Source organism: Aedes aegypti, chromosome 1 (genome assembly GCF_002204515.2).
Source record: "Aedes aegypti strain LVP_AGWG chromosome 1, AaegL5.0 Primary Assembly, whole genome shotgun sequence".
NCBI lineage: Eukaryota > Metazoa > Arthropoda > Insecta > Diptera > Culicidae > Aedes > Aedes aegypti.
In genome coordinates, this window is record NC_035107.1 from 54,036,118 (window position 1) to 54,059,846 (window position 23,729).

Below are 23,729 nucleotides of genomic sequence, written 5' to 3' on the forward strand. Positions count from 1 at the left end.
ACGGAAATGACCTTATCATCGGCAAATTGATAAAAATAACATCCATTTGGAATTATTGCTGATATGTCACTAGTGAATAAATTATATAAAAAAGGGCTTAAGCAAGAACCTTGAGGTAGACCAAAATAACTATAACGGACCATTTTAGAAGATCCATTGTGATAAAAATGCATTATTTTGAAAGAAAATAAATTGTAGATAAAATTGGATAAAATGTGAGGAATTTTATAATCATTCATTTTTTGAAAAAGTAAATCAATAAGTACGGAGTCATATGCACCGGATACATCCAAAAAAGTGGAAATAACATCCTGTTTCCTGTTGAAACATAATTGAACTTGAGATGCTAAAAGTGCTGTGCAATCACGGGTTCCACAACCTTTTCTGAAACCAAATTGAGAAGTGGAAAAAATTTCATTCTTTTCTGCCCATAATTCAAGCCGATTTAAAATCATTCTTTCCATAAGTTTTCGAAGACAAGACAATAAACTAATTGGTCTACGACTATCAGCCAGAGAGGGATCTTTACCAGGCTTTAATATACTAACTACTTTGATTGCACGCCATTCTAATGGAAATATATTTTGTGAAAGAAAACAATTATATATGGAAAGTAAATAAATTTTTCCTTCATATGGCAAACTTTTAAGAACAATAAATTTAACATTATCAATACCCGGAGCAGTATTGTTAGTAATAGATAAAGCTAAATTAAACTCATCTATTGAAAATGGAGAACAAAGCTCAGGAAAAAAATTGATGGCCTGTTTGTTTTTAAAATTTATATTATAAGGAACAAAATCAGGACAAATTTTAGATGCAAATTGATTAATCCAACTATCTGAATATTCCAATGTATTTGTAGTAGAATTATCATAATTTCTTAAAATTTTTGCAACAGTCCACAAGGTTGATAATGAAGTTTCCCTATCAAGATTTTCAATGAAATGTTTCCAATAATTCCTTTTCTTAAATTTAGTAATACGAGTAAACATAGCTTCTTCTCTACAGTATAACAAATAATTTTCTCTAGTGCAACAGCGACGAAATTTTTTAAAAGCATTCGATTTGGTTTTCAAAGCAATAGAAAAATCTTCATCCCACCAGAATGTAGGACGCCTATTTTTTTGAATTTTAGAAACTGACTGTTTTTTCTGTGACTTTTGTAAACACTTTACTAAAATTTTAATGAATTGATTATAATTTTCAATTGGTGAACAAAGGTCTTCTAAATGTATCAATGAAGTGGACATCAAATCAGAAAATTTCATCCAGTCAACATTTTTTGAATAGTCATGAATATGGGAATTATCTACATTTGTACTACATGTTGAACTAGCAACTTGAATCAAGATAGGAAGATGATCGCTTCCATTTGGATCATTTATTGTTTTCCAAGATGATATGAAAGCTAAATTACTAGAACATAAAGATAAATCTATACATGAATTTTGTAAAGGAGGCACAGCAATTCTTGTAAATGAACCATCATTAAGAATATTCAAATTGCATTCATCAATAAGATCCATAATTAACAAACCACGACCATCAACTTTATCACTTCCCCAAGAATAATTGTGGGCATTAAAATCACCCAATATAAAAAAGGGAAAAGGAACATTATCAATAATCATTTTTACTTCAGATATTGAGAAAGACGAATTTGGAGGAGCATATAAACAAATAATACAAAAATTAGAATCATTTTGTTTAACGGAAATTATAATATGTTCAAGTTGTATGTTTAATGATAAATTCAAATACTTAAACTCGATGCCACTTCTAATACCAAGCAGAACCCCTCCAAATGGAATATCCCTATCTTTCCGAATAATGTTGAATGATGGAAAACATAAAACTTTCGATTCAGTCAACCATGTTTCATTTAAACAAAAAACATCAATGCTGTTATTTGCAATCAGAGCTTTTAATCTATCTACTTTAGGAATAATGCTTCTGCAATTCCATTGTAAAATATTCAGAGGACTTTTATTATTATTAGCCATTACGAAGAAAATAATGAAGCAATGATTGGTCCAAATGAATTCAATTTATCAAGTATTGTAACAAAAAATGGTAAAATCATCTTTATTATTTTCTTCCAAATATCACTAAAACCGAGCAGTTCTACTAACTCTTCCAAAATACCTAACATTGAATTTTTGTCTTTAACATTTTTGTTTTCATCAGAAGCATTGCTATTTGCATTAAAATCATTATTTGGTGGATCAGACTCAACACGTTGAAATCCTGGGATAGTACTAGAAGTAGAAGGAATCAAACAAGGAAAGTTTTTGTCAAATGATTTTACTTTAGAATTATTACTTTCTAGAGGTTGACTAGATGATTTGAGAATTCTTTTTCTTTTAGGAGGTGGCTTGTAAACAAAATTATCTGAATTCAATGAATTATCCGGTTCATCATCTGGTAAAGACTCATAAACATTAGGAGTTGAAATGTCTTTTGAATTCTTCAAAATCTCTGAATATGAAAATTGATTTCTATTTTTAAGTTTTTGATTACGTTTTGATTGATTACTAATGTATACAGGACAATCCTTCAAGGCAATATGTTTCTGATTACAATAAATACAACATTCTGAATGTTTTTTACAATCAGATGATAAATGGGATTGTGCACATTTCGAACACTTAGGTTTATTTGAGCAAAATTGTACAGTGTGTCCGAAAAGAAGACATCGTTCACAGTGCATCAATTTAGGATAATAAAGCCTAACTCGAAAAATAACTCCATCAACCTCTACAAAGTCTGGAATAACTGATCCAGCAAAAGTAATCTTAATGCAATTGGAGTGAACATATTGAGCTTCTTTGTCATTTAAAAAAAGTTTAGATAATCTGTGGCAATCTAAAACGTTAACAGCCGGAATAGCCTTATTTTTAAATATTCCAATGCCATGATTAATAATGTCATTACATTCTAAAGATTCATCGTATATAACACCACTGATTTCACAAAAATCACATGGTGCGTATACACGATAAGATCCCGCAAAAAGCTGAGATTCCAAAAGGGAGTTGGCGTCATCACGAGAACCAAAAACAACTCGTAACTTGTCAAGAGAAACCTTTTTGATTTCTTTGACAGACGAGTATTTTTCATAAACCTTAGACGAAATTAATAAAACATTAATAGGTTTATCTCTTTTGCGAAAGAATACTATAAAAGGGCCAGAAAATGATGGAGGGTAAATTTTAATGCGCAATGGCTTCGTAACAGAAGACGGTCCTGGTGGAGGATCATCTTCTTTTGAGCCAGAACCTTTATCATCCACATCCATAGCCGTGGTAGAAAAAATCCAATGAAGAAAATGAACTAAACTAAACTAATAAACTGTAACAAAAATGATACTTAGCGGAGTTTTGAAAAAACAAATTGATCCGGGAAAGCTTAAACTTCAAAATGCCAAACAAGTCCTTTGAAATTGTTTCTCCACTTGCACGCAAAAAGCTTGGAACTTTCGAATGGGTCCGAAACCAAAAAATCCTTCTTGAAAATATCTTCTCCCGCACCACACAGGATGTCTCCTCCTACGCGCCACACAGGAAGTCTTCTTCAATCGCTCCACAAAGGATATCTTCTTCTTCCGCGCCACACAGGATAACTTCTTCTACGCGCCACACAGGAAATCTTCACCAATCGCACCACACAGGAATCCCAGTAGTAGGAAACTTGAAAATTTTTTTCACCTGAAAAGGGAAAAAATGTCAGCTGTTGCAAAACAACCTCTTACCAGTTCAAGGCCTACTACACCAATGAAAAAACAAAAAAAAAAACATTACAAATCTAATGCGCTGAGATCTACAGTGTGTGCCGATGAAAAATGACTGATTTTTTATTTTCAAAAACATATATCTCAAAAACTAAAAAACATACATCGCTCAAAAATTGACAGTTTACGTAAAATTTTCTGAACTTTTAAGAAAAAATGAGAACAGCAATAGCCCCTTTGGTCCCGAGGCCTTCAAAACACGAAAAAACAGAAACTATTGAGTTTTTTCATGTAAAAAACACAATTTTTGTGAAATTTTATATTTTTCCCGAAAATTCAAAATCTTTAGCCTTCATTTTGTCCAAAAAGATTGAAAATCGGTCAAACGGTTCAAAAGTTATAATTTTTTTTTTAAATAAAATTTTTGCAAAATCGCGATTTTTCTGGTCACCTTATTTCGGAAATGGTCACCCAAATCAAAAAATCCAAAAATACGTGTATCCTTATTTCGGATAAGGAACAAAATAGCAAATTTTCACGGAATTCAGAGACCTACTAGATCGGTTTTTCATGGAATGGCTGTATAATGATACTAAATTACATATTCGCTCATTTATCTCATTCAATACTCAAATAAATAAACACCACAACAAAATTAAGACATTCTTATTACAGTAAACTCTCCCTTACTCGATATTCCGTAGCTCGATATCGAGTTAGAGAACCATAGTAAAAGTTGGTTTTGATGACTAACTAGATGGTCCCTTAGATCGCAGTTGCACTGGTTTTGTGTTCTGTAACTCGATACCACTCTAACTCGATGGTCCGAGTAAGAGTAAGAGAGAGTTAACTGTAGTAAAAAGTACGTTTTTGGTTTTTCAGGATTATTATTATTTATTTATTTATTTATTTTAACAAAAAATTTGGAAGAGGGAAAAACCCCTTTGAGTGATTTTCTTTAAAAATACTTCTCAAAAGGGCGCAAAACCTCTTCATCTTTTCAAAAACGTTATAAAATAAGACTAGACTACTTATAAAGTAAAGGCTCAACCGGAAATAATCCATAACAGAGCCAAGATCTTGAAGGGAGAACATCAATTAGCTGTGGTGGCCAACGGACAAACGATGAGATAGATTTCTTGAACTCTGAAAAGATAATTGAAAAAGGCGGTATCATACAACATAATAAATTTCATTTAAATACTCAAAAATAATTTTCATCATAGAAAGAGATTTACTGCCAATAATATCACGAATGGATGAAGGTACAGAGTGGCCTAATGTTTGACAATGATCAAGAATTTTCTTTCTAGGTAAAACATAATTCTTACAATGAAAAATAATGTGATCAATATCTTGATAAGACTCGCCACAGTCACATAAATTAGAATCTACAATATTAATGCGATATAAATGGCTATTGCAAATATAATGATTAGATATAAGCCTAGAAAAAAGGCAAATGAAATTTTTACCAACAGATAAATACTTAAACCAGGGATTTTTATTGACATTTGGGCAAATGGAATGACACCAACGACCTTTATCACTAGAATCCCAATCAATTTGCCAGAAGTTCATTGTGACTCTTTTCAATTTTGAAAAATATTCTGAATAAAAAATATCACGATTGAAAATAATACCACGAGTTGCACCCATCTTAGCTAAACAATCGGCTTGCTCGTTACCAAATATTTGACAATGAGCTGGAACCCAGACAAATTTAATCACGAATCCTTGATTATGTAAATTATACAACAAACTTCTCAACAATAATAACAAATGGTGTGTCTTATAATGAAAATTAATGGATTTAATAGCATTTATACAACTCATACTATCAGTACATATAATGAAAACATTTGGAGAGCACTCTTTATTTAAGTTACATGTAAAATACAAAGCAATCAATTCGGCAATAAAAATGGAACAAGGAGATTGCAATTTGAAAAAATGTGTAACGTCTACATGATAGACACCAAAACCAGCATTATTATTAATGAGCGATCCATCTGTATAAAATATTTGCTTTCTATCAAATCCATTAAATTTACGCTCTAATAATAAATTTGAAAAATGATGATGCACATGATTTAGAATTTGTTTCAATTCCATGTGTAAAGATAAATCAATCAAAGGATGGAAAGAGTGGATATTTATGTTACAATCATAAAAAAATATTGGAAACAAATGGAACATAATTTTCTGTAATTTTATAATTAAATGAGCTCAACATTTTACATGTGGGGTTTATTTCACGTATATCTTTCAAAATTCCAATTATTGGATGATTATTACTAAAGCATAGAATTAGGAATTTACAATTTAATTCATCATAATGAAATTTAAGTGGAACTAGCCCAGCTAAAACTTCAACAGATTTAGTATGAGTGGAATTCATTAATTTTAAACAAATTCTTTAACAACGAATTTGGATTTTTTCAAGTTTTGAAAAATAAGTTTGAGTAGCTGAACCAAGAGTAAAACATCCATATTCCAAAACAGAACGTATTGTAGTTTTGTAAAGAGTAATCATATCAGAAGAATGAGCTCCCCACCAAGTACCTGTAATGGTACGAAGAAAATTAATTCTTTTTGAACAAATTTTTTGAATATATGTAATATGTGAATTCCAATTCAATTTGGAATCATACCAAATGCCAAGATATTTATACTCACATAACTGTTCAATTTCAAACCCATTTAGATATAAACTTACACTTATGGTGGAATATTTACGTGAAAATATAATAAATTTAGTTTTCGGAACTGAAAAAGTAAAACCATTATTGAAAGCCCATAATCCAATATTATCTAAACAAATTTGCATAAAATGGCGAAAAATTTCTCTATTTTTCCCACTTACAGAAATAACCTTATCATCAGCAAACTGAATTAAATAACAATTATTAGGTATTATGTCTGAAATATCACTTGTAAACAAGTTATATAAAAATGGACTCAAACAAGATCCTTGAGGAAGGCCAAAATAACTATAACGGGACATTTTTGATGAACCATTATGATAAAAATGCATAATTTGAAATGAAAATAAATTGTAAATGAAATTGGATAAAATCGAAGGAACTTTATAATTATTCATTTTTTGAACAAGCAAATCAATAAGTATTGAATCAAATGCGCCTGAAACATCTAAAAATGTAGAAATAACATCTTGTTTTCTGTTGAAAGAAAGTTGTATTTGAGAAGCTAAAAGAGCTGTGCAATCTCGAGTACCTCGACCTTTTCTGAAACCAAATTGTGATGAAGAAACAATATTATTTTTTTCAGCCCACAATTCAAGACGATTCAAAATCATTCTTTCCATTAATTTACGAAGACAAGATAATAAACTTATTGGTCTACGACTATCAAACAAAGCAGGATCTTTTCCAGGTTTTAGAATACTTACTACTTTAATTGAACGCCATTCCAATGGACAAATATTTTGATTAAGGAAAGAATTGTATAAGGATAGCAAATGATTTTTTCCTTCAAAAGGTAAATTTTTAAGAACAATAAATTTAATATTATCAATACCTGGAACTGTATTATCTATATAAATAAAAATGAAATGGTGTTTGTATGTCACGAAATGGCTTACGAACGGGTCAACGGATTTGAGTGATTCTTCATCAGTTTCGTTCGTCAAGGGTTCCGACGTGTTCGTGTGTATAAAAATCCCAGGATATTCACCGGGAAAGTTGAAAAAACGAGCGCGAACGAAACTGTCATTTTATATGGGACGATCAAAAGCGTTTTTCAACAGCCTACTTGATGGCAAGACGAAGTTTGCCGGGACCACTAGTTAGTAATAAATAAAGCCAAATTTAATTCTTCTAATGTAAATGGAGAACTAAACTCTGGAAAATAATTAATATTGTTATTATTTTTGAAAGTAATAGGACGAGGTACAAAATCAGGACAAATTTTAGATGCAAACTGATCAATCCAGTTATCGGAATATTCCAATACGACAGGCGAAGAACTATCTCGATTTCTCGAATTTCTTGCAACAGTCCACAAAGTAGATAAGGAAGTTTCTTTATTTAGATTACTAATAAAATTCTTCCAATAATTCCTCTTTTTAAATTTAGTAATACGGGTAAATAAAGCTTCTTCCCTACAATATATCAAATAGTTTTCTCATGTGCAAAATCGACGAAATGTTTTAAAAGCCTTAGATTTATTCTTCAAAGCATTAGAACAATCATTATCCCACCAAAAAGTGGGACGCCTTTCCCGTTGAGTATGTGAAATTATTTTCCTTTTCTGAGACTTGAGTAAACATTCAATTAAAATTTTGATGAATTGATCATAATTTTCAACTACAGAACTATAGTTTTCTAAATTAACTAACGACATTGAAATTAAATCGGAAAATTTTGTCCAGTCCACATATTTTGTAAAATCATGTAAATTTTGGTTTTCCAAATTTTCATTATTAGTAGAACTATTAACTTGAATTAAAATAGGAAGATGATCACTTCCATTTGGGTCATTGATTATCTTCCAAGATGATATAAAAAATAAAATACTCGAACATAAAGACAAATCAATACATGAATTTTGCAAGGGTGGAACAGCAATTCTTGTAAAAGAACCATCATTGAGGATATTTAAATTAAATTCATCAATTAAATCCATTAATAAAGAACCCCGACCATCAGTTCTATCACTACCCCAAGAATAATTATGAGCGTTGAAATCGCCTAAAATAAAAAAAAGGAGCAGGAACATTATCTAAAACCATTTTAAGTTCAGAAATTGAAAAAGTTCAATTAGGGGGAGCATATAAACAAATAATACAAAATGTACATTCGTAATGTTTCACAGAAATAATAACATATTCAAATTGTACATCAAATGCAAAATCCAAATATTTAAACTCCAAATCATTTTTGATGCCAATCAAAACTCCCCCATATGGAGTATCCCTATCTTTTCTTATGATATTAAATTTGGGAATACGCAAAAATTTCTTACAAAATTCCTAAAATTGAAGTTTTATTATTGGCACTGGTATCATCATTTGCTTCTACGTTTCCATTAAAATTACTGTTTGATGGATCCGAATCAACACGTTGAAATCCAGGTACTGTTCGCGATGCAGATAAATTTAAACGTGGAAAATGTTTATCAAATGATTTAGTATCAGGACTGAAATTATTTTGAGCATTTGTAGCAGATTTTTGAATGCGCTTTCTTTTAGAAGGGGGTTTGTAAACAAAATTGACCGAAGCAGGAGAATCATCTTGCTCATCATCACTTAAAGATTCGTATATATTGGGAGCAGAAATATCTTCGGAATTTTTTAAAATTTCTGAATACGATAATTGATTTCTACTTTTTAATTTCTGATTAATTTTGAGTTGGTTATTTATGTAAACAGAACAATCTTTCAATGAATTATGTTTTTGATTACAATAAACACAAATGTCTGGTTTTTTATTACAATCAGAAGCTAAATGTGATAATCCACATTTAGAACATTTTGGTTTATTAGAGCAAAATTTAATAGTATGTCCAAAAAGAAGGCATCTCTCGCAGTGCATTAATTTTTTTTTGTCTTACATGAAAAATTACTCCATCTACCTGAACAAAATCTGGAAGAACTGATCCAGCAAAAGTAATTTTAATACAATTTGAATGAATATATTGCCCACCTTTATCATTCAAGAGAAGCTTGGATAAGCGTTGGCAATCTAAAACTTTTACTGGCGGTATAGATTTACAGTTAACTCTCCCTTACTCGATATTCCGTATCTCGATATCGAGTTAGAGAACCATAGTAAAAGTTGGTTTTAATGGCTAACTCGATGGTCCCTTGGAACGCAGTTGCACTGCTTTTGTGTTCTGTAACTCGATGCCTCCCTAACTCGATGGTCCCTTCAATATCGAGTAAGGGAGAGATGACTGTATTTTTAAAAATACCATTGCCATGATTTTTAATATCATCACATTCTAAAGATTCATCGTATATTACACCACTGATTTCACAGAAATCACATGGTGCATATACACGATATGACCCAGAAAAAAGCTGAGATTCAAGAAGGGAATTCGCTTCATCACGAGAACCAAAAACAATTCTCAATTTATCAAGAGAAATCTTTTTGATTTCCTTGACTGATGAAAATTTTTCATAAACTTTGGCAGAAATTAGTAAAACGTTAATCGGTTTCTCTTTTTTCCGAAAGAATACTACATACGGGCCAGAAAAAGAAGCCGGATAAATTTTAATACGAAATGACTTTTCAAATGAGGAAGATGTACCAGGAGGTGGATCACCTTTTAAAACAGAGTCATTTCCTTCAACATCCATAGTCGAGGAGCAACAGAATAAATACTACAAAAAAACAAGCTACACTAATTAAATAAAACGAAAAGATACTTAATATTTCAAGCTTGCTAAATCCTCTAGCTTCCGATGGATCGAATGCCACCAACGCTTGAAATCTCCTTCCGCGCCACACAGGAACTCCAATCACACACTACACAGGATTCCAATCGGACCACACGATCCAAATTCGACCAGCACACGCACCAAATCTTCTTCTTTCGCGCCAAATAACACCCGTTAAAACTTCTCCTACCGCGCCACACAGGAACTCAAGATCCAAATCGAGGATCCACACAGGAGTCGTATTTACAGAATCTTGAAAAAAATTCTCCTGAAAAGAGAAAAATGTCAGATGATGGAAAAAAAACGTCTTACCCGTTCAAGGCCTACTACAAGAAAAAGAGGTTTTTCAGGATAGGCTAAGGGTTTTCTTACTTAAAAGTACTCTTTTACAGAGTTGGGCAAATGTACTCTTTCCGGTGAAAGCGATTATGGTAACGCTAATTATACTAATTCTAAGAAGAAAAATATGAAATTACAGTCCTTGCATATTATTTCAATGGAATTCTAAATACGACATGAATGCACTTTTCAAGTGCTAAGTGTCGAAAATAAATCAAACAAACAACACGAGAATTTTTGGAGAAAATCCTGATGGCATTTCTGTAGTTATCCTTGGAAAAATCCAGGTTGTGCTTGAGATATTCCTCGGGAAAGCTTTTGGAGTATTATAATGGAAAAAAAAAACAAAATCTTTGGGCAACCTGTGATTAATTTCTCATGATATTCCAGGACAAAATCATGAAAAAAATGCATTCTTTAAAACGGGTAATATTACTTGCAGTAATGTCACCAGGTATTCCCTAAAACAGGTTTAAAAATTTCCTTAGAAAAATGTTTGGTCTGATACTATCAGGAAATCAAACTCTTATCCAGGGTTGGCGTGCGTCTCAAATCTCTCTCGGTGCTACACACCCTGCTGTGAAACAGTACCTTAAGTTCGAATGAGACGTGCACGTGTAAATTTTCTGCGCTGCATACTGGCTGCGCTGACTAGCAATGTGCTGTGTGCTGCGTGGTATCGTACACGCGTTAAAAATTCCACTTGAATTAATTTCAATAACATGTGACTGTCGAAACTCTTAAACACGATGAACATAATTCATCACCACTTTATGTTTTCCACCTTACCAAATATGTTAAGATCCACAACTATAAGTTTTTATAAAGCACTTATTAAGCTTGTCCACCTATAAGTCATACTTTGCTGAAAATTTCCTAGAGTGAATTTTTGTGCTGACACGAAAAAGATTGAAATAGTAGCTTCAGTGAATACACTGAAATGAATTGCATTGTAAGCCGCACGTTATTTGAGTAGTTAAACTTACATTACATGGTTGTCGTTAAAAATACCATAAAATCATTAAAATTAACTGCCATTTCATTGTTTTGAGAATGTTTATAGTCATCTAAATATGTTAAAACTAACGACAAGCTGTAGTCAAAACAAACATGTAATTTGACAACATTTTATAGTATAAACAACTACATTAGTTTTGAATTTGAGCATGCATCATTGTTTGAATATTCGCTGTTGTAAATTTTACCATATTCATGGTACAATCAAGAATATGTGACCAACAAAATTCAACCGAAGTGGCTTGACAGTCAAATTAACTGTATCAAGATAGTAATTTATCTCAGTGTTTTGTTACGCACGAGTCGCCATTTTATCATTCACTCTCATTTGCTAGTAAAACCGTGCGGACATTTTCTTTCACTCATTTAAAAGTTGCGTAAATTCATTCGAAAATGGATATAAAAGACGATTCGGACGGAAAATTGGTGGAGCTGATTATTACTAATCCGGAGGATATCGAATTAACCGATGGTAAGGCTAAAAATTATCATTTCTTTTACATTTTAAGATTATTTCGCTTTTGTTGTTTATTTTAGATGCCGGTTCGGACGCTGGGGACAATTACGAGCTTCTGCAGTTGATAACCGAAACTTGGTGTTTGGATCGAGTAGTTTATGACATACTGATTGGTAATTTAGTTAAAAAATACTCTAAATGCACTATTTTTTACAAGCTATATTTTCAGCCCATGGATATACTTTGGAGTATGCAAAAACTCTGGACGAAAAGGCTCTGAATGATGTGTTTTCAATCACAAAATGGACGGCTCATAAACATGCACTCCGCCAAAAACTAACGCTTTGGGAAGAAAGTGTACTTTTCCGTGAAGGCAACACAGAACCTGTAGCAAGCTGTAGCTACCAAGTTCCAGTCCATAACATGGCAACTTCATCGGCAGCCGTATCACCGCAACGTAAGCTGATTCCGACAAGTGTTTCGAGAGCGTTATTGGATAATATTTTGGAGCGAAACGAGAAAGGAAAGATCGTGGCGAAGTATTATCAATTACACAGTCGACTTGACAAACAGCATCGAAAGTTTTTGTCACATACCATTGTTGACTACTATATTGCGAATCAGAAGTATTTCGCGCTTCCGGACATGTCCAGATTTGCAGAACTAATCGCTGAACGTTTTCCATCTGAAATAGCTGTACGTCATATGAGAGTAATCATCCAACTGTTTATTTAAATCTCTTTATGATACCGTTTTAGGTTACGTATTACAATCCCCGCAGCAACTCGGCAAATAAGAAGCATCCATCAGGTATGCTATACGACCGGTTCCACAATAGGAAGAAAACATCTGCGTCAACAATTTCAAGTGCACCATTCATTGAACCAACAATCCATTCAGAGCAAAAGCAAGCTGCTTTGAAGATATCTGAGACAGGTAAAAATATCGTTTATTAAAACTTATCTATACATATTGGTCAACAATTAGTTCAGCACGTAGTACGGATTTAAAACAAACGAGAAACATTATTGTGCATTTTATGCATTCAATTTTCAAGAGTGCACGATTGCATCAAACCGAAGAGGTATTTTCAGAGTATTGATTCTTTATAGGGATGGCACACAAATTATGTCATGCTAAACTTTAACTTTTTCGCCCCCCATACCTCTCCTTGTAAAGCTTTGTGTATGAGGCATGTGAACATTATGTATACACGCAAACAAATTTTCTTGTATAATCTACCGAATCCATGGTAGAATTGAGAACTGCACCAACGATTTTCAACCGACTACAAAAATATGTTAAGTTTACTAGAATCTGGTGGAAATCACTGACCAGTGCAGTAAATTTGACTATGTCCATAGTAGCATCAAGTACAAAGCATTGTATTTCAATCCGTGACACCCACCGTACACCACAGTGTGTTCAAAAGTATTATGCTAAACTTCTCAAATCTAGAATGTTTCTAGTCATAAATACTACAACTCTGGTTAAATTAACAGAAAAAATTTTTTTGTGTAGTGATGTTGACTATGTTTTGGTAGAGTTAACAGATTAATGTAGTCGGTTGAAAATCGTTGGTGCAGTTCTTAATTCTACCATGGATTCAGTAGTTTCTACAATAAAATTCATTTCAGTGTAGGACTTGTCAAGCTTGGCTTGATTCTCCCCCTGAAGCGTGACATGCATGGCCCCATAAAAAGTGCGCTGAAGACACAAAATATGGACATTTTTGATGCCCACCCACTCCCTTGTAAAGCGTTTCAACCTTGCACTTTTGCACTCATTAAATTAGATTGCGTACGATGGTACATTCAAATATACGGAAAGATTCAAAAATAAAAAAAAACTAGCCTCCCTCTTTTGTAGACACTCTTCCAAATTTTAGACATCTTTTTTTCCGTGTGTTGTAGTAAATTGACAGCTGTGCTTTGTTTACCGATATTAGTAAGCCCAAAATCTAAAATTTTGTGTTGTCTTAAACTAAAATTGAACTTATTTTTAGAAATTCGTCATATGGAGTCTAACAAAGTATGGTTGCGGAATAATTGTGCGCCCGGTGAACAAGTTTTGAGTCGGTGGAAGCAGTCCGTTCAACTGAGGTTGAGAAGCATTCAACACGATAAGGATAAAAACAAATCAACCGTTCTTTCTGAGTGGCCTCGTTATTTGGACGAAGACGGATACTTACTGGTAAATATCTAGTTGAATATAATAGTATCGGCTGCTGGTTCGCTGGAAATGGCACATCGCGCAACAATTGTAAAATTTCCGAAAACCTAATACAGTGCTGACCCGATTTTGTCAGCATCTCTTCATGGCAAACTTTTGGCTACCATAATTTTAAAAACAAATTTCCTACAAACCTTTTTCGACCCGGTGGAAGAGACAATGAATGTGCGTATCTTAGAAAAGAAACAAAACTGAATTGATTACTTTTTTAAGGGTAGCTGAAACACGTCTCAAAAAAGGGGTTGACAAAATCGGGCTATCTATGTATATACATGCATCATTGTAAAACACATACGATTTTTTCAGGTTGATGTGGACTTCGATTTCCTATTCCAGAAGGCAAATGAGAAGGGCAAACTGTTCGACGAATGGGAATGGTTTTGTACCCATTTTCTCAAATACCTTTCGTCAGCTGATGTCAGAGATGATTATTCACGTCAGTTAATTACCTCTATTGAAGACGGTGATTGTACACAAGGTAATTATAAATAATATTTAAGGGCCCATTCACAAATTTCATAACGCTGAAGGGGTGGGTGGGTGTCCTTGTCGTGTTACAGCTCATGCAAAATGTGTTGAACACTCATATAAAAAGCGTGGGTGTCTAAAATGGTCACTTTGGCTAGCGACCAATCGATTAAGTTTTCAGCTTAAACTGTTGTTTGGCTCTACAGGTTTGGGCTCTTAAAAATTTGAGGTTTAACTTCGATTCATGTTCACCTTAAAATCAGGGACAGCTAAGTAATTTAGATTTTAAATGATTATACATTGTTGCTTGACATACAAGCTGTCTAGACCTACCTAATTATTATTTTTCAAATTTATAATAGAAATTGTTTGTTTTTAATTTGTCATTTGTTTATCTTCTTCTTCTTCTGCTTGGCATTACCGTCCTCACTGGGACAGAGCCTGCTTCTCAGCGTAGTGTTCTTATGAGCACTTCCACAGTTATTAACTGAGAGCTTTCTTTGCCAAAGTTACCATTTTCGCATTTGTATATCGTGTGTCAGGTACGATGATCTCTAAGCCTAGAGAAGTCAAGGAAATTTCCTTTACGAAAAGATCCTGGACCGACCGGGATTCGAAACCAGGCACCTTCAGCACGACTTTGCTTTGTAGCCGCGGACTCTAACCACTCGGCTAAGGAAGGCCCCATTTGTTTATCTATTCTTATGATAACTTGTTATAAAGTCGAGTTATATGTCCGAAAGTAAACTTTTTTTTTCTCGTGGGGGTAGAGTGGTCAACCATGGTATTAAAAGGATTAATTTAGTAATATAATGGAATCATTACACGCAATTCAACATTATCCAACTCTGTGTACGACATTTATATTTGTAAGAGCTAATATCTTCACCTTCGCTCAAGCCGTAAATTACCTTTTCCCATAAAGTTTAAAATCTAAGCGGTGGTGAAGGAATCGCTTATAATTCTTACCTAAAGTTAGAGTTTGGGCATTCTGACGCAGATCCAGTAAATGTTTCGACAGCTAAATAATTATTGGTTTGAATCAGCAAGTTGAGGTTCCTTGTGAATGTGGTCCCTATTCACAAAATGCAAAATGCAAATATTGTTTTTCAATTCTTCATTTAACGACCATATCACCTAACAAGTTAACGGGTTAGCCCTTATCGAATTATTCTACAATTATTCTTTTTTTTTTTTTGCTTTATTATAGAGACTTTCAGCCCTGAGCTGGTTCGTCTCTGAAACAATTATTCTGAATTATTCTAACAATAATACAGAACAATTGTAAAAGTTAACTTGTTTGTATCACCTTATGTTCCACACAAGTTGATTGCCAGGTTCGCTGAAAACTTCTTTTGAGTTCGATAGAAAAACTTGTTTGATTACTTAAATATAACTGTCGTAGAACTATTAATTAAACTAATTAATGAAAACTAAATATATCAGGTAGAAGTTTTTTTATTATTTATTTGATCTTTAAAGCTAAGTATGCTGTTTCGCTCAAGAAAAGTAAGGAAATTCCTTGAAAATTTTTGCACAGTGAACATTTGCACATCGCACACTTACACTCACATTACAGTTTTGCAGCATGCTTCGATACTAACTTTTTTCATCTTTGCTTTGATTTTGTGCGAACGATTATCGTAACTTACGATTCGTAAGCGATGCAACAAGCCTCCTGAAAAATTTGTAAGAACTGTCACGCTTGGCTTGACTGCTGTGAACAGTTTTGAACTATTTTGAAAAGTCATAGATAGTTTTCAAAGCATACGCCTGCTGTTGTTAGTGAGTGTGCAAATTATACCTAGCAAATGAACAATTTCATTAGAGTCTAAAAAATCGTGCAACGGTCAATATCCGCCAAAATTATATGTCATCGCTTTAAATTTTGTTTACAGAAAACTAGTTTTTAAAAAAATAGGAGTTTTGTGATATTTTAAATAATAAATTTTAAATATATGTAATAAAAAATAGTTTTACTTAAACTCATTTACTTGACTTCTTCTTCTTCTTTCTGGCGTTACGTCCCAACTGGGACAAAGCCTGCTCCTCAGATTAGTGTTCTTATGAGCACTTCCCACAGTTATTAACTGAGAGCTTTCTTTGCCGATTGACCATTTTTGCATGTGTATATCGTGTGGCAGGTACGAAGATGCTCTATGCCCTGGGAATCGAGAAAATTTCCAACCCGAAAAGATCCTCGACCAGCGGGATTCGAGCCCACGACCCTCAGCATGGTCATGCTGAATAGCTGCGCGTTTACCGCTACGGGTATCTGGGCCCCTATTTACTTGACTTCTACAATCAATTCAATGTAAAAAAAGCTACATATTGTCAATTTTAATTTGTGGGCAAACTGGTTAAAATTTTGATATATTTTATATTTTAAAAAACTATTTACAGCCATGTTTAGTACATTTCTTTTGACGGTCTCAATTGTCCATTGATTTCCATTGCTATTTCGATGATTTCTTGGATCTCAGTTGCCCTGGTTTTGTATTCCACATAGTAAATTTTCCATATTAACCATCGAAATAGCCATGGAAACCAACTTGAACGATGTTTCCATAATTTGATGTCGAGATTAATATTGAGTTAAAGAGAATTGACTTTATTGTAAGACAAAATGGTTTGAAATGTTCGGGTCAGATAGTACTTTGCAAAGTGATACTAAATGATTTTATAAATTAACCGTCTATTTTTTCAGATACAAGGGATTTCGTGGTGTGTGCAGCATTTCATGGTTTACTCAAGCCAGTGAGAACGTCCGCTAGAAAGCTGCCAACGATCCTTCAAGCGCAAATTGATACATGCTATGTTTGTGAAACTGAAGCGGAATTTACGGATGCACTGAATTCTCAACGACAAGAATTAGAGTCGAACGGCACACAATTCTCGCCAAGAATTTACGCAGTCGGCGCAATCGAAAATTTCGAATACTTCTATGTAGCGACGAATAAACTGCGGTATAGACTACCATCGCTAGTACGTTGCCTGGATGTAGTCGTGAAGCTTAAGTTTACATTAGATCTGCAGTTCCCAGAAAGCAGTGAACTGTTCTGGGTGTTTATCAGCAAATATTTTTACGATATTGAGTACACGCAGAAATCGAAGAACACTCAAATATTACAGTTGATTGCATTCCTAAATTCATGCGAAAAATGAAGTGCTTTCTATGTATGGAGCTTATGACAACATTCCAAAACCTCATGGATCATCTTACAATATTTCATAGTACACCGTCCATCTTTTTTTACAAGTGCACGGCTTGTCAACCGTCTACAACATTTCCTGATGTGAACCGTTTCAAAAGGCATGTAAAAAATTTACATAATGAGTTTTATGAAGCACACGAAACGGGAAAAGCAATCGAAGAAGTCAATGAAGCTCCATCAATGGCACCAAGTAGCTGTCCGTCGGGAATGCACCATCAAAACTCCGAAGAAACTACTCAACTAATAGAAGATTTGAATCGATGTAATGATGATAATATAGAGAAATCGCAAAACAATGTAATGGACAATGAAGAAGAAATATTAGATTTAAGAAACAGTTTAAAACAATCATTTATGAAATTTTCGATGCATCTGTGTAGTAAGAAACACTTTACGAGGAAAGATGTATTTGAATTGCAACAAAACATAACAGACCTTATAATTAAACCAATTTGTGAAGCTATCAAGCAAATCGTTCATTTTCCTGAGAGTACGAAATATAGTTGTCTGATTGATGATATTTGTGATCCGTGGCAGTTTATTTCAACAGAACAAAAATTAAAAACGCAAATGAAGAAAATAGGCTTAGATAACGCGACGCATACGATTGAGTTCGAGGATGATTCAGGTGAAGTAATTTCTAAAGGATGTCTGATGCCACTCAAAAATCAGTTCCAACAGTATTTCGAATCAGGGACAGTATTTAAAGAAACAGTTGAGCACATGGAAAAATTAGAAGCGAATAATGTAATTGCAAATGTTATCAATGGAAATATGTGGAAGGCCACCAAAATGCAGTTTGAAAATAGTTATGTCATACCTTTTTTCTTATTCAGTGATGAAGCGGAAATGAATGACGCAATTGGAGCACACTCTGGAACACATAAAGTATGGGGCATTTATTATCAGTTTCCAACCATCCCACCTCAGTATCTCGGAAAATTAGACAATATGTTTGTCGCGGGATTCATCAAAGCCAGTGATATGTCACACCATGGGCCCTCAAAGGCGCTCAATGATCTTATCGATATTTTTATCGATATAGAAGAAAATGGCTTATTATTGACAATTTCAAATGAAACCATCAAAGTACATTTCGTGTTAGCCGGAATTTTAGGAGATAATCTCGGAATAAATATTTTGATGGGATTTAGTCCATCGTTTAGCGCTTTATTGTATTGCAGATTTTGTAAAATGAATAAATACGATGCACAGGCCTCGATTCAGTTGAGCGACGACCTTAAACGAACAAAACAAAACTATGAAAACGATTTGCTTAGAGATTTCAAGGAAACTGGCATAAAAGAAGAATCGGCATTCAATAAGTTGAAGTTTTATCACGTGGCCGAACATTCAGTTGTAGATCCGATGCATGATTTATATTCGCATGGTATATGTGGGTACGATTTAGCACTTGTGATTCGTTATATGATGAACAATCTAAAAATTTCGCTTCATACTATCAACTATCGAATTCAGATGTTTGACTACGGTGACACAGAAAAGAGAAATATGTTCCGAAATATTACTCGTGAAAACATAAAAAATGCTTCATTTAAAATGACTGCAAGAGAAATGCAACTGTTCGTTCACTATTTCCCTCTCTTATTTGGTGATATGTTTCCAGAGCACAATGATGTTTGGAACTTTGTGATGTCATTAGTGGAATTGACAGATTTGATCTTATTACCAGCATTTGATAACGACACCCTAGAAACATTGAGGAAACAAATAATCTATCATCATACATTGTACAAAAAATTGTTTAACGAAAAATTCAAGCCAAAATACCATATTTTGATTCATTATGTTGATACTATAAGAACAGTAGGGCCTCCTCGATATACGTGGAGCTTCCGTTATGAAGCATTCCATCAAGTTTTCAAACGTTATTGTCGAAACATAACTTCACGGAAAAATATTTGTTCAACCCTTTGTACGAAAGCAAACCTAATATTTTTTGAAAACTTAAATAATTCAAAATTCTTCCACGATGAACTCGTGTTTAAAAATGCCATACAAATTAAATTAATAGACATGCCCTATTTTCCATTTATTGATGTCAATAGTAAGCTAATGACCTCATCGTTAAGGGCAGTCAACAAAGTAAAATTCAGGGGTATACAGTATAGAAAAGGCCACTTTTTGACGCAATCTACCGTGAACATGCAGAACATTAAACTCTGCGAGATTCATGATATGTTAATAACTTCTCAAGATGAACTGTTTGTTATTTGTCGCGAATGGGAGGTTCTAGGATACTCCAATCATTTTGCTTCATTTTTAGTTCAAAATCCACTAGATAAATATAGTATTAGAAACACAAACTGTTTCGATGGTCCTCCCATTCATATGTATACAGTAGGGGAAAATAAGTTTGTGCGAATGAAGAAGTATTTTGTGTAAAATAAAGATGTTTGTAACAAAAATAAAGAAAGAAAAAAACTAAAATCATCGTGGTTTTTTATTTTACCATAAAATTACTATCAAGAAATCTTTTTTACTATGCTGTAGTATTTCTGTAGAAATATCCATTCTTAAATTTACTGCAACATGGTATAAATTAAATATAATTACTTGAATATTACAATTTTTGGCTATTCATGTTAACAATTTAATATGGTTAAATGAACTAGCTAATAGTACAACTAACAGTTAATTTTACTACAATGTGGTCAAAATTACTATCTTTATAAAAAACTGTAATGGTAGTAAAATATACAATACATCTTGTTGTTTTAAAGTTAAAATAACTTCAGTTGAAAATCGTTGGTGCTGTTCTGTCAATAGTAACCCCCAAAATGGTATTTTTTACCACAAAGCTTGTTTCAGTGTATGCTTCGCTTTGTCTCGCACAAAAACAAATTGTCTCCTGCACCTTGCTTTGAGTTTACTCGCAAAAAATGAGAGACGCACAATCAATTTCGGAGTGGCACGCATGTTTTTTGCACAGCACTGAGTTTTCAGACATTCCCTGCACTGATCTCCTGCAGCGGAATTCCGGTCGTTCAAGAAATTTATGAAAACATTTAAAAAGATAAGAAAATCCATGAATTTCTTTCTCTTTATAAAAATCTCGTTTCTTTCCACTGGATTCCGGGAGAACTAAGTGAAAGAGAAAATGAAAAAAAAATCAGAGGGGGTTGTGTACAAGACACGACCGCATGACGTTAACTACGCCAAGTGATTTTCTGCATTTGAATTTTAGTCGATTGTCATAGTTGAAGCCTTCCTTTAGTTCAAACTCTAACATAATATCGTAACGGTCGCAACATTATAGAATTGCAATTGACATACTGGGTGTAAGACGTAGTTAACGTCAAAAGAAGAATGAGCGAAGAAGCAGAAATTGGTCTGCTTTTATAGTGTGCTTCCCAACCCATGTAATTGAACGTGTTTGGTTGCGTAAGAAAGGAGTCGACATTTTCACAATTCTTGACAGTCTATCGTCAAAAATCAAAAGTTTTCTTAATTTGAGTAAAATGTTGTATAAATTTCCGACCGATTGGTGGGAAAATATTGAAAATCTACCGGTAAACGGCTGAATTTAGTATTCAAAATCTTACATAATTTCGTGACGGTCCCAACATTTTTGATTTTCAATTGACACCCAGTATATTGCCGTAAGACGTAGTTAACGTCAAAAAAAATAAGACAAGAAAAAATAAAGTTCTTTACATTCCCGCTAGATGGCTTCTAAGGAATGACAATTCACAATGTCATATTTTGTCTTTCAGTTCAATACACAATTTCATGAATTTTGCGATGTTGAGGTTTTAGATTTATTCCGATTATCAAGAAAATCTTAGTATTGTAATGTTGTTTATGTATGTATTGTAAAAATGTCTCAAGTGATGCATAACATTTATAGCATTATAATTATAAACAAACTAGAAATATTTATGCGGCTGTTTTTAACAGTTAGTTTCGGAACGTCTGTGTTTCGGTCTTACCTGTTCTGTCCTCCAGTAGAGAATATTTTTTTTTGCTTTATTTCAATACATAGCTGAAAAGTTTGTACAAACTGTGCGCGGCTACTTAGCTGGGAAATATAATTAGGCGATGTGAGCATCTTATAATTTAACTTACTCTAATATCTTAATTCTATTCATCAATGAATTTTATTTACATGTTTTCAACAATATATGTTTTTAGTTTTCTTTTGAAATTCAGTGCATTTGTTTCATTTCTAATGTTGTTGGGTAATAAGTTGTAATTCACTATTCCTGCATAAAAAATGTGTCTTGAAGCTAATTCAGTACGAGGTCTATTGGTATAAAACCTATCCCGATTCCTGGTAGCATGTGAATGTATATTAGTTACTGGTATGATTTCAATATTGCTTTTAATAATTCCATTTTTGATCTTATAAATAGTGAAAATCAAACTAAATCTGTACAGATCACTTAAAGATAAATATTAATAGGTATAAAGTGCAATAGTGGGAAATAGTGTGAATAACCTTCTTATAGATTTTATGGCTCGATTTTGAAGAACTTTCAATACATTCAGATGTGTGCTTGCTGCGGAACCCCATATGCAAACCAAATATGTCAATTGAGAAAGGATGTAAGAACTGTATATTTGCCAACAACTTTGTACTCCAAGACATTTACGAACTTTTTTCATAGCAAAAATGTAGGGCAAATTTTTTTTCTTTACCTTGTTAATGTGATTATTCCATTTCAGGCGATTATCAATAATCAATCCAAGATCATTTGTTTCCTGTACTTGTCGCAGTGGCTCATTATTTATAGAGAGGGTTAAACTGGGAGTATAAAAGGATGTTGTAAATAATATGAAATTGGTCTTTTCTGTGTTCATAGACATTTTGTTGGCAGAAAACCATTGGTACATTAACTCCAAATCGTGTTGCATCATTTCTTGGAGTAAATTCAAATTATTTGCTCTATATTTACTAACAGCATCATCAGCGTAACAGTGAAGTAAGCCTTTCAATGGTAACTGCAGTAAATCATTAATAAAAAGGTTGAAAAGTAAAGGTCCCATAACTGAGCCTTGGGGCACTCCAGTACAAATGACTTTGGCATCACTTAATATTCCATTCACACAGCATATTTGTTGACGATTCGAGAAGTATGATGTCATAAGTTGAATAGCTGAAACACTCAAGCCATAATATTTCAATTTTTCTAGCAAGATTTCATGAGGAATGCAATCAAACGCTTTTTTAGGTCTATAAATATGCACGCCACAAATTGACCATCGTCTAGTCCTTTCACTACAAAGTTTATAAGTTCTAGAGTTGCTGATTCAGTGCTTGATTTCGGTACAAAACCAAACTGATTAGTGTGGACTAGATTATTTTGAAATATGTAATTGGAAAGTTGTTGAGTCAGAACCTTTTCCACTATTTTCGATAGCGTAGGTAAAACAGAGATAGGACGGTAATTAGTTTTATCATATTTATTGCCTGTTTTATATACAGGGATAATTTTTGCTATTTTTAAGGTGTCATCAAATACGCAAGTATGAATCGCTTCATTTACTAGCTCTGTTATTTTGCCGATTCGATAAACTCTGCACTTTTGTATATACTTTACGGAAATTCTATCTAGTCCACTAGCAGCACTGGAATTGAGAGATTCAACTACTTTTATGATACTATTCTCTTCAACTCTAACGAAATTGAATGCATACTCAACTGCTTGGGGCATAAAAGAATGGAATGCATATGAAGTTCTCTGAGGTGCACACATTTTGCCAACGTTTATAAAATAATTATTGAAACAATCAGATATTTCCTTAGCATCATTCAGCATTACTTCACTTTCCTGTAGAGCTATATTATGAGATGGGTCTGATTTGCTTTCTTGAAAAACTAACTCCTTTAATAATTCC

General features: G+C 33.3%; 1 protein-coding gene across 1 annotated transcript; it reads left to right on the forward strand.

Moving 5' to 3' along the window:
* Positions 1 to 11,853: 11,853 nt before the first annotated feature.
* LOC110678464 lies at positions 11,854 to 18,679 on the forward strand. The gene is made up of 6 exons (XM_021851422.1): positions 11,854 to 12,125; positions 12,182 to 12,648; positions 12,711 to 12,888; positions 13,958 to 14,145; positions 14,491 to 14,662; positions 17,360 to 18,679. Exons 2-6 carry the CDS (start codon positions 12,376 to 12,378, stop codon positions 17,815 to 17,817), a joined length of 1,269 nt encoding a protein of 422 aa, XP_021707114.1. The 5' UTR covers positions 11,854 to 12,125; positions 12,182 to 12,375; the 3' UTR covers positions 17,818 to 18,679.
* Positions 18,680 to 23,729: the final 5,050 nt, after the last annotated feature.

Coding starts and splice junctions, on each gene's coding strand:
- LOC110678464 (XM_021851422.1), top strand. CDS start 12,376: ATGGCAACTTCATCGGCAGCCGTATCACCGCAACGTAAGCTGATTCCG. Junction 12,889..13,957: donor TTTGAAGATATCTGAGACAG/GTAAAAATATCG, acceptor ACTTATTTTTAG/AAATTCGTCATATGGAGTCT. Junction 14,146..14,490: donor ACGAAGACGGATACTTACTG/GTAAATATCTAG, acceptor CGATTTTTTCAG/GTTGATGTGGACTTCGATTT.